Source organism: Cannabis sativa, chromosome 4 (genome assembly GCF_029168945.1).
Source record: "Cannabis sativa cultivar Pink pepper isolate KNU-18-1 chromosome 4, ASM2916894v1, whole genome shotgun sequence".
Classification (NCBI taxonomy): Eukaryota; Viridiplantae; Streptophyta; class Magnoliopsida; order Rosales; family Cannabaceae; genus Cannabis; species Cannabis sativa.
This window is the reverse complement of record NC_083604.1, coordinates 15589624-15599795: the sequence shown is the minus strand read 5'-3', so window position 1 is coordinate 15599795 and position 10172 is coordinate 15589624. Positions and strand designations below refer to the sequence as shown.

General features: G+C 34.2%; 1 protein-coding gene and 1 non-coding gene across 3 annotated transcripts; both read right to left on the bottom strand.

Moving 5' to 3' along the window:
- Positions 1–556: 556 nt before the first annotated feature.
- On the bottom strand, positions 557–663 carry LOC115724310 (small nucleolar RNA R71). The gene has a single exon (XR_004013107.2). It is a non-coding gene; the product is annotated as a small nucleolar RNA R71 (small nucleolar RNA).
- A 5767-nt stretch (positions 664–6430) lies between these two features.
- LOC115712274 (UNC93-like protein 1) lies at positions 6431–9630 on the bottom strand. 2 transcript variants are annotated; one of them, XM_030640532.2, is made up of 3 exons: positions 9294–9630; positions 7138–8342; positions 6431–6840 (listed from the first exon to the last, which is right to left on the bottom strand). In XM_030640532.2, exons 2-3 carry the CDS (start codon positions 8310–8312, stop codon positions 6606–6608), a joined length of 1410 nt encoding a protein of 469 aa, XP_030496392.2. In that variant the 5' UTR covers positions 8313–8342; positions 9294–9630; the 3' UTR covers positions 6431–6605. The 2 variants fall into 2 exon arrangements, with proteins under 2 accessions (XP_030496392.2, XP_030496393.2); XM_030640533.2 differs by lacking the exon at positions 9294–9630 and adding an exon at positions 8651–8723.
- Positions 9631–10172: the final 542 nt, after the last annotated feature.

Below are 10172 nucleotides of genomic sequence, written 5' to 3'. Positions count from 1 at the left end.
GCCGTCAAGGACAAGCAGTCATATTACCAGTTGATCCTGAAATCGAGAAAACTTGTAGGAGAAACCGAAAGAACAAGAGGCAAGAAAGAGTTTCAGCAATTGCTGAAACAACAGAAATCATGGCTGCTAATGTGAATGCGAATGTTGTAAATAACGGCAATAATGGTGGTGCCGTGGAAGACCAAGCTAATGGCCGTAGCTTGAGAGATTACATTCTCCCTACTCTGACGGGAGTGCAGTCATGTATCAGGCCACCGGCAGTGGATGCGAATAACTTTGAGATCAAACCTGCCATACTTCAAATGGTGCGATCTTCGTTCGGTTTGGTGGCCTCCCTTCGAAGATCCTAATGCATCTCTCGAACTTCATGGAACTTTGTGAGACTTTTAAAGTCAATGGAGTTAGTGATGATGCCATTCGTTTGAGACTGTTTCCATTCTCACTTAGAGAAAGAGCCAAGAGTTGGTTAATCTCCTTGCCACCAAATTCCATAGCAACATGGACAGACTTAGCAACTAAATTTCTGTCTAAGTTCTTTCCCCCAGCAAAGTCTGCTAAGCTGCGAGGAGAGATCAACAATTTCTGTCAACAAGAGAATGAGTCTCTCTATGAGTCTTGGGAGAGGTTCAAGGACTTAATCAGAAAGTGTCCTCATCATGGTATTGAGAAGTGGATGCTGGTTCATAATTTCTATAACGGGTTGGTTGGTAACACTAGAACTCTAATAGATGCAGCAGCTGGCGGAGCCTTTATGAGAAAGAGTGCTAATGAGGCGTATGATCTATTGGAGGAGATGGCTCTAAACAACCAGCAGTGGCCAACTGAAAGGAGTCAATCTAAGAAGGTAGCTGGTGTGTTAGAGGTTGATGCCATTACAAAGCTGACAGCTCAGGTTGAGGCCCTAACAAAGCTGATCGCAGTGCAAGCCAAACAAGCTCAAGTGGTTTGTGAGATATGTGGAGGTCCCCATCACTTTTCTGAGTGTCAGTCAGATGTGGATGATTTGCCAATGGATCAAGCAAAAGCCATTGGAAACTATTCCCAAAACAATAATTATGGGCACAACCAACAGGGGTTCTACCAGCAGAGAAACCAGCCCCAACAAAACCAACAACAGCTGCAACAACAAAGTTCTAGTGGAGGCTCCACTATCCAAGCTGATTTATTGCTCCAATTCATGATGGAAACTAGAGCCTCTATTAAAACTCTAGAAACTAAAATGGAACAATTGGCTACTCAAGTGGAAAAACAAGCTCAAGGAAATTCGCCTAGCACTAATGATGCAAAAGGAAGAGAACAATGTAAAGCAATTTCCTTAAGGAGTGGAAAGAAATATGATGGGCCTGAGATGATACAACCAGTGGATGAAGAGATTAAAGATCAAACAGCACCAACTCAAGCATCATCAGATAAGAAGATTACTGATAGTCCAGCACCACCACAGCAGTCTCCACCAATCAGTATTGATCATCATGTGAAAATACCCTATCCTCAGAGACTCCGAAAGACCAATCTAGACAAGCAGTTCAAAAAATTTCTAGAGGTCTTCAAAAGATTACACATCAACATTCCTTTTGCCGAAGCCTTGGAACAAATGCCCCGTTATGTGAAGTTCATGAAGGAGATATTGTCTAAGAAGAGAAAATTGGAGGACTATGAAACGATGGCATTAGCGGGAGTGTAGCGCCATTTTGCAAAAGAAACTACCGCCCAAGCTTAAAGATCCGGGTAGTTTCAATATTCCATGCTCTATAGGGGGTTCGGTGGAAACTAAAGCTCTATGTGATCTGGGAGCAAGCATTAATCTAATGCCCTTGTCTGTCTTCAAAAGGCTAGGATTGGGAAAAGCAAAGCCCACAACAGTGACTTTACAACTAGCGAATCGTTCTTTGACTCATCCTCGTGGGATAATTGAAGATGTACTGGTGAAGGTTGGTAAGTTTATCTTCCCTGCTGATTTCCTAATTCTTGATATGGAGGAAGATTCAACTATTCCCATTATTTTGGGAAGACCATTCTTAGCCACAGGCCGAGCATTAATAGATGTTCAAAAGGGAGAGTTAAAGTTGAGAGTGCAAGATGAAGAGGTCAATTTTAATGTTTTTGCCCCAACCGACATTCCTACCTGTTGCAAGATTGAGATGGTGAAGGGTTCTTTTGTTAAAGCTGATAAGAAGAAAGCAAAGCCTAAAGAGCGACTTCGAACGATTCGGCGTCATTGGAAAAGATTGATGTGTGGTAGTTCTGAAGGTGAGCTTACTCTTGTGCGAAACTCTGAAATCAACACGATTGGTGGTAAATTTTCTTCATTTAGTACGAGGGCTCTTTTGGATGAAAAGGGTCCGCCCAACCCCTTCTGATGGGGGTTCAGGTAAGTCCTTCTCACCTTGAGTATAATAGCACATTGGGGACAATGTCATATTTAGTTTGGGGGGAGAGACTTAAAATTTTTAAATTCTGCACTTTAATTTCTGCATTTTAATTATCTATTTTAGTTTTTTTTATTTTAGTTAAGGAATGGCAATAAGCTTGACGATAATTGTATACTGCTGATTAGTGTGATGTGATCTGAAATTATAAAATAACTGTGTGCTTGATTATGCTAACTCTTTGGATTAGTTTGGATGCTTAGGAACCTGTGTTTATCTGTAAATACTCAATTTGTGAAAATTGTTATAATTGTTTTACGATGGGTTGTGGTAAGATTGACAGGATAGCTTAGAACTTGCATGTTTATTCTTTTGAGACGAAATCCTTGATAGTGTTCAATTGGAATATGACTTAGGCATTTGTTGGATAGTTTGAGCCTTTCAAGCCTACCATAATAAGATGTATCCCTAGTTAACCTTTTGAGCCTAAACCTGCTATGTTTTTCACCCATCGATTTAAAAAAAAAAATTGCAACCACACTATTAATTTTTCTTCACCATTTTATCCATGATATCATAAGCTACATAATTAGTTTGGGGGAGGATAAACATTTAGTGTGAGGAAATAGTGAGAGGGAGAAAAACTTGTAAGATTGAGAAGAAAAAAAAAATTGTGTAATTCAATGTCACTGAAAAAAAATGGAATATGATGAAAAAAAACACAATAAAAAGTAAAAATATGTGTGAAAAAAAAAAGAGAAATTTTTTTCGGTGATGTTGAAAAATAATAGAGATGTCTTCTATCAATCTTGGTAAATTCGGGAATATTATGGGATCTTAGAAAAAGAAAAGTAAGAAGCTTGTGGGTTCTGTTTGTGTGCTTATGATAGCTTGAGCCAAAATTGTCTTTTGCCTATCCCTGAATATCTGAGCCATATTACCCAAAGCCTTGAAAAGACCTAATGATTCCAAAGAATACTGTCAACATTAGTGGAGAAAGGTAAGCATGCAAGCTTATGAATTATCGAATTTGTGGAAGCTTGTTGGAAAGAGTAAAACTTTTATAGCAATGTTTCACATTTGAATAAATTTTTGCAGTTGTACATAGTGTTATAAATTGAGCATCTGAGTTAATTGTTAGAGTTAGTAGGATCAAAATTCTAGTTTATGCAAGGAAGAAAACAGAGCATGAGTCGGCGGCGTAGTGATTATACGACGAGCGTAGTTAGTTTTTTTTTTTTACCTTACTCGGGGGCGAGTAAGAATCTAGTTTGGGGGAATTTGTTAGGCTAAAATTAGTCTAAGTTTCGGGTCGTATTTTCAGTTAGTTTTCACTCTTTGTTTCTAGTTTTAGGGCTATTTTACGCTTGATTCTTTTGTTTCGAGTCCTTGGGTGTTTAAAGAAAGTATGTACAAGAATTGAGGAAAAGTGGTGAAAGAATCGAGAAGAAAAACCAAAGTTTGTGTCGGCACTGTTCCGGTCGTGATTGGGAACATGCCGATCGCGGCGGGAACATGCCGATCGCGGCCGGGAACATGCCAGTCGCGACGGGGAACATGCCAGTCGCGACGGGAACTGGCAGAGAGGATCTCGAAGTTTCAAAATTTAACCCCGTCGCGACGGGGAGCTTTGCCGATCGCGACGGGGACCCCAGTGACGGGATTTTTGGGCAGTTTCGTAATTTCACGAATTTTAAAGATGAGAATTGGTTTAAATAGTGAGGGTTCGTGAAAATTAGGGATTATTCAGAATTGGAACCCTAGAAACAAAGGAGGAGGCTAGAAGAGCGGCTTGTGGCGACCCGGATCAATTGCTTCAACTAGTTCTTTCTTTTCTCTTTAATTTTTCTATGTTCTTTTCTATTTCAATGTTAATTATGGATTTGATTATGGATGTTTTGAACTAAACTCCTATTTAGGGATAATGATGAACGTTGTTTAAGTTTTTCCTAGTTAATGAATAATTCCCATTCCTCCATCTTGATTGTGAACACTATTCATATTTGTGTTTAATTTCCATGTGCAAGATTGATCACCTTTTACATGTTTTATGATCTCAATTCGAAATCTGAAAAGTGAGAATTGAGAATGCTAAAATTGGATAGTCTAGGTTTTGATGTGAAACGAAAGTATTTACATAGCCTTTGTGACATTTAGATTATTGCTTAATGCTGATTTCATGTTAATTTAATTAAGAGATTAATTAGAGAGCATGAGATTTAGAACCTAGAAGATCTGAAAAGAGCTAGGTTAATTTATAATCTGTCATTCAGATCAAAAGAAGGATAGCAATTAGACATTTTAGTAGTAATTAATCCAATTCCCTGTGGTTCGACCTCACTTGCGTGAGTATACTACTTGATTGCGTGCACTTGCGTAGTAATTAATAATTTTCGCAACAGTCCTCACCCATGCGTGCAAAACTGGATACCCCTTGGAGCCCATACCAAATTCTCAAACATACACTATTTATACACTTTTAATGAAGTGTTCCTATCCCATGTGGGACTCCAATCATGCACACACTTCACTTTTCAATTTTTACATAATTTCACAAAAGTAGAGAAATTATTTTTTTCAGTTTATATCAGAGGATTTTTATCATACTATAAGAGGAAAAGGAGACATAAGGTATGCACCATTACTATCTGGAATGTTGTTTTTTTTTTAATGTCAATTTTTATTCATTTTTTAACTGTATAAGGAAATTAATTTTATACATTTTACATTATTCATAGATATGGATATGTAATAATAGAAGATTCAGGCATTTTACATCATAATGGTATGGCATTTGCAAATGATAAACATATTTATGGTTATTTATTGTTGTATGCTTTGGCACACATACATTCCAGGAGACATGAGTTTAAAGCAACTAGAAAATGAGCAGTAGCACCAGTAAATATAGTTGATGCTAAGAGACTAATGATTCTTCTAGGTCAATGATTCAAAATTTTATGCCCAAAGATTGTGAAAAGTGATCAAGATCAGAAAGTTTCCATGATGGTATGAAGGAGATTTCTTTTTCATTCAAGACTGTGTGATCAGTTCTTTCAACAAGTAGGGTTGATTAGTAAGCAATTGATGCAAAGTAATGATGATGGTAAGAATATAGCTTTGGAGTTTAAATCAATAGAACTTTCAGATGATAATCAAGTTGATGCATTGATTTGCATATCAAAGAAATCATATTATGTATCAACCTTTAAGTCGATAGATGGCTCACTTCGAGAGAATTTTGTGAAGAGAATTATTAGAGAAGTTAAATATATTCAGTGATCTACTTATGAGAAATTTTATTTTAACTTGGTTTATTTAATTATCTAGTTGTTTGATAGTTGATAATTGATACATTATTAGTTTATGTATATTTTAGTTATGTGAACTTATTAATATTTTTAAAAGTTGATTGGGTCAAAATTAGAATGAATAAGCATTGAGGTAAAATCAAATTAGAATCGGGTTAATGTTAGCATCTCATATGGTATGAAATAATATTTTTTATTTAGATTTTAATTTTCTAGTTAATAAAATAAAATTGCCTATCAAACATAGTTTAATTTAAATTGAATAAGCTTGTTATTTATTGTCTAATTTTTTGGGAGTAATTTATTTTGCTAAGCATGTCTTTTGACTAAACAATTGGTTATCCTTTGAGAATCGTTAATGTCTACATTGTGTGTTTTTAAAGTAATTCATATCATTTCTGAAAAAAAAAAAATATAGTATAATTTAATATGTTATTTTTTAATAAAATTAACTCCAAACATAGTACTCTATAAAAATAATATTATATCATACAATTTAGTTTTCCATACAATACACATAAGGGTACTTTGTGTGGCCTAAATCGATTAATTCAAAGTTGATAATCATACACTCCTCTCCATAATTATACATCAATTTAAAATTGTACTATAATTTTTCCCATATTGGATTAATCAAGTTGAATGTGATAAAATAAAGAAAAGTGAATAAGTTAAAGCAAAATGTACAACAATAATCTAGCTTGGGAGACATATGGGCTAGAACTTTTGATTTTTAACTCTTGCTAGCTATGTAAAACCTTTTGATTTGTGTGGTTCATTAGTAAAATTACATCACTCTTGTTTGTATTAAAAGTTTTCATAACTTTTGGCTAACATGGTGCAAATATGTGTAAGAGGTAGAAAATAGGAAAACAATGAAAAATCTATGCTAATAACATGAAAATTCCTCAAGGTTCCTTGTTTGTCAATGAACAAGAATGGCCTTATTGGATACAGGAGTGTCAACTATGGCATCTCCTCCTTCAGATTTATTACCATCTTTTACAGCAAAGAACACCAAAATAACCAGAAGTGGATAACTCACTGTAGTGAGTGACCAATTTACAATCAATTGGGATAAGAAAGAAACTTTGTGTGTATCAACTTGCCAAGCAACTGCTGCCCCAGCACTCTGTACTCCCTTATAAAACCCAACATACCTGTGGAACAAGTGAATAAACAAAAGGAAAAAAAAAACAAAAAATTGTTATTTTCTACTTTAAAAAGTTTTCAAAATTTAACTCAGTACTACCCTATTGAAATCACATGAGTAACACTATGTTAAGCTATGACACAATATTGAAATCAATGCCCTTGAAGCCATTATCACATAACTCAAGACTATCTGAATTACCCATGTGCCTTTGTTTATCAAATATAGGTTGCTACTTACTGTACTACAATCTTATTACTGATATATCATAATTTTAAATATAGAATTAATTATATTGTGTTACCTGCTCAGGGTTTCAGAGTCATCAGCCAGAGTTCCAATTATCCAATAAACCATACTTTGGTACATGGCATCCAACAAACCATAGCTAAAATACAGGACAAATGGTCCTGCGAAATCATCACCTGACATTTTAAAATCTAACCGGTTAAACTCGTCTTTGGCTGCATCTTCTCGGTTGTACTCGACCTGCTTGGCAAGCCCTCCACCCCAAATCACAGTGCTAAGAATTGCAACCACTGCAATTCCAAGAAAACCCCTTGTCCTCCTACTCTTGAAGCTAAAATCCATCATGTAACCAATTCCAATTGAGCCTATCATTTGTGCACCCCAGTAGAACACATTGTTCAATCCTCTAGTCCTCAAGTTAAACAACACCCCATTAACATTATTGAACTGATAAGTGTAAAAAAAATTACTAGACCAAGCAGCAGGAACTATTAGAAGCATCTTCCAGTTCAAGAAAAGCTTGATGATCTCAACAAACTCAGTTGAAACATTGGAGTACTTAATGTTACTACATCTAGTTCCATCATCACGGACAACTTTATTTGGGGGTAAAATAGCCAAGGAAAGAAGAGCTCCTACGGTCATGAAGCACATGAAAGCTATGTAAGTAGCATCATTAACAGAAGTAGCCTTAGTTCTGTGGTAGTTTAGAATAAAAGGAATTAGACCACCAATGACACCTCCCATGTTGAAGATGCTCCAAAAAATGGAGATGTATGTCCCTTTACGATCAGGTGGGGGATAAGAAGTCATGATGGCACCTTGTCCAGCCCACAAAAGGCCTGCACCGACACCAAGAAGGGCCCCGGCGGCAATGGCAAATTCCTGGTTCTTGTGGTGATTGTAGTAAAGGAAAGAGCCTGCATAGAGAACATATGTCAAGCAGGCAGAGAGTAAGGTGAGATGGGGCCCTAAGATATTGTATATGCCACCGCCGAGTATGCCAAAGATGGCGAACGTGGTGTAGAGAGCGGTGAGGGCGTTGTCTGAGGCTGTGGGATCAACTTGGCCTCCACCTCCCATGCCTGAGAGGGCATTGAACATGCCAGGGCAGCAAAAGCAAACCAGGCCAATTAAGATTATTTGCACCAGGGGAGAGTTGTATCTTAATAATGATTTTGTTGGAATATCATTTTGGGTGGATGATTCTTGGTCTACTTCAACACCCATTTAGAATTTGTGCCTTTTGCACCTAGCAATCTGTAGACAGCAAAGTTGATCAGAACAATTCGAATGATTAATTAATGGCTTGGGAGTTGGGATGTTATTCTATTGTGATAAGAATATCTAATTATAGAAATTTTACATGGAAGTTAACAAATTTCAACAAAATTTTGTTGGTGTCTTAACCAGCAACTATTAAATAATAATAAAAAAATCAACTACAAGCCAATAGGCTATTAAAAAGAAAATCAACCAAACTCGGCTGACAAGTGAAAATCATAACATTGGCTTTGTTGAAAAAAATATATATGTAAATAAAGTTAACAACTTTACATAGATAGTACCTATTTGAACCACACAAATTTAGAATGAAGTTGAGACAAGTATTGGTGCTTAAAGTGATCAGTCAGTCCCCACAAAAATTGAAACAAAATAAATCAAAGGGACTTTTATTTATACTCCATAAAATTTTAAGTTAATATTAAAAAAAAAAATTAATTAATTTTTAAAAATTATTTTTAATATTTTTTTTTAAAAAAAATTACATTATTTTCTCTTAATATCAATAGTTATTTTAATTTTATTCACATTCTTTTTTAAAAAAATTATGTATATTCTTTTTATTTTTTTTAATAAAATTTCATATAAATATTTATTTTTAATTTTTTGTTTGAATATTTAAAATATTTATTTTATTTTATAAGTATATTTTTTTAAGAATTTGTGAAGGAAAAAAAAATTAAAAACTAGTATAATTAAAAATATATATTTTATAATATAAAAATTATTCACACACAGTGGGTGTGGTTGTGAGATGCAAATAAAACTCTTTGTAAATCAGTTTCTGCAACAGATTTGTAAATTACAGAAAAATCGCATACACAGACGAAAATATTTCGCATAAAATTTCAATTACAGAATGTCAAACTTCCAATTTTTTTCATGTTAAAAAAGGAAATGCAATGGAAAAGAATTCACTCAACTTACCTTTTGCTTTGAAGACAAACTGGGTTTTGTTAGTTCTTCCTTACAGCCTCTGAATTCAGTCTCACTACTCACCTCTCTTTTCAACCAAAAAAAATTAATAACAGTGGAAAAAGAAAAAGAAAAAGTAAGCTGAGAGAATGACAACTGATCACTTTAGAGAAAAAAGATAATAGTTAAAAGAAAAATAGGTAGGAAGGAATCTGAGTGTCAGATTCAATGGGTGTTCATATAATCTCTGCGAAATGATAATGATGATTCCCTTTTATAGAATTCCACATTTCCACCTATAGATGGGGTTGACTATTTTCACTATTTTTTTATGACTTGATTATTTATTATTATAATTTTGTAATAACAGATAATATGGCTCAACTATATAGATCAATTATTATTCCATAAAAAAAATAAAAATATTTAATATATGCCTATTATTCCGAATATTTGTTTGACCAAATTATCACTCCCATGACCAAGGGAGAACCTCATAAAAGATAGTATATTGTTAATCTTGGCTGAGATCTCTAAATGCTAAGTAATCTCCATATATAATTTGGAATAATGCTACAGTACATTAAAAAAACGACTTATATATAGTTATTTTTTTTTTTTACATATGTGTTTGTTTTTTCATTTTATGTACATTAAATATTATTTTCATATTTATCTTTTATATATAATTATTTGTTAAATTAAATTAAAAAAATTGTTAAATTAAATACATATTCTGTTTTTAAAAATATAAATAAATAAATATACATCATTCTGTAAAAAAATGTGCACAATTTACCTAATTAATATGCATTACAATTTGGTCCACATTAGTTATGATAGACTAAACATACTAATTAAGGGTGATTTATTAAAAGATATCACATTAGA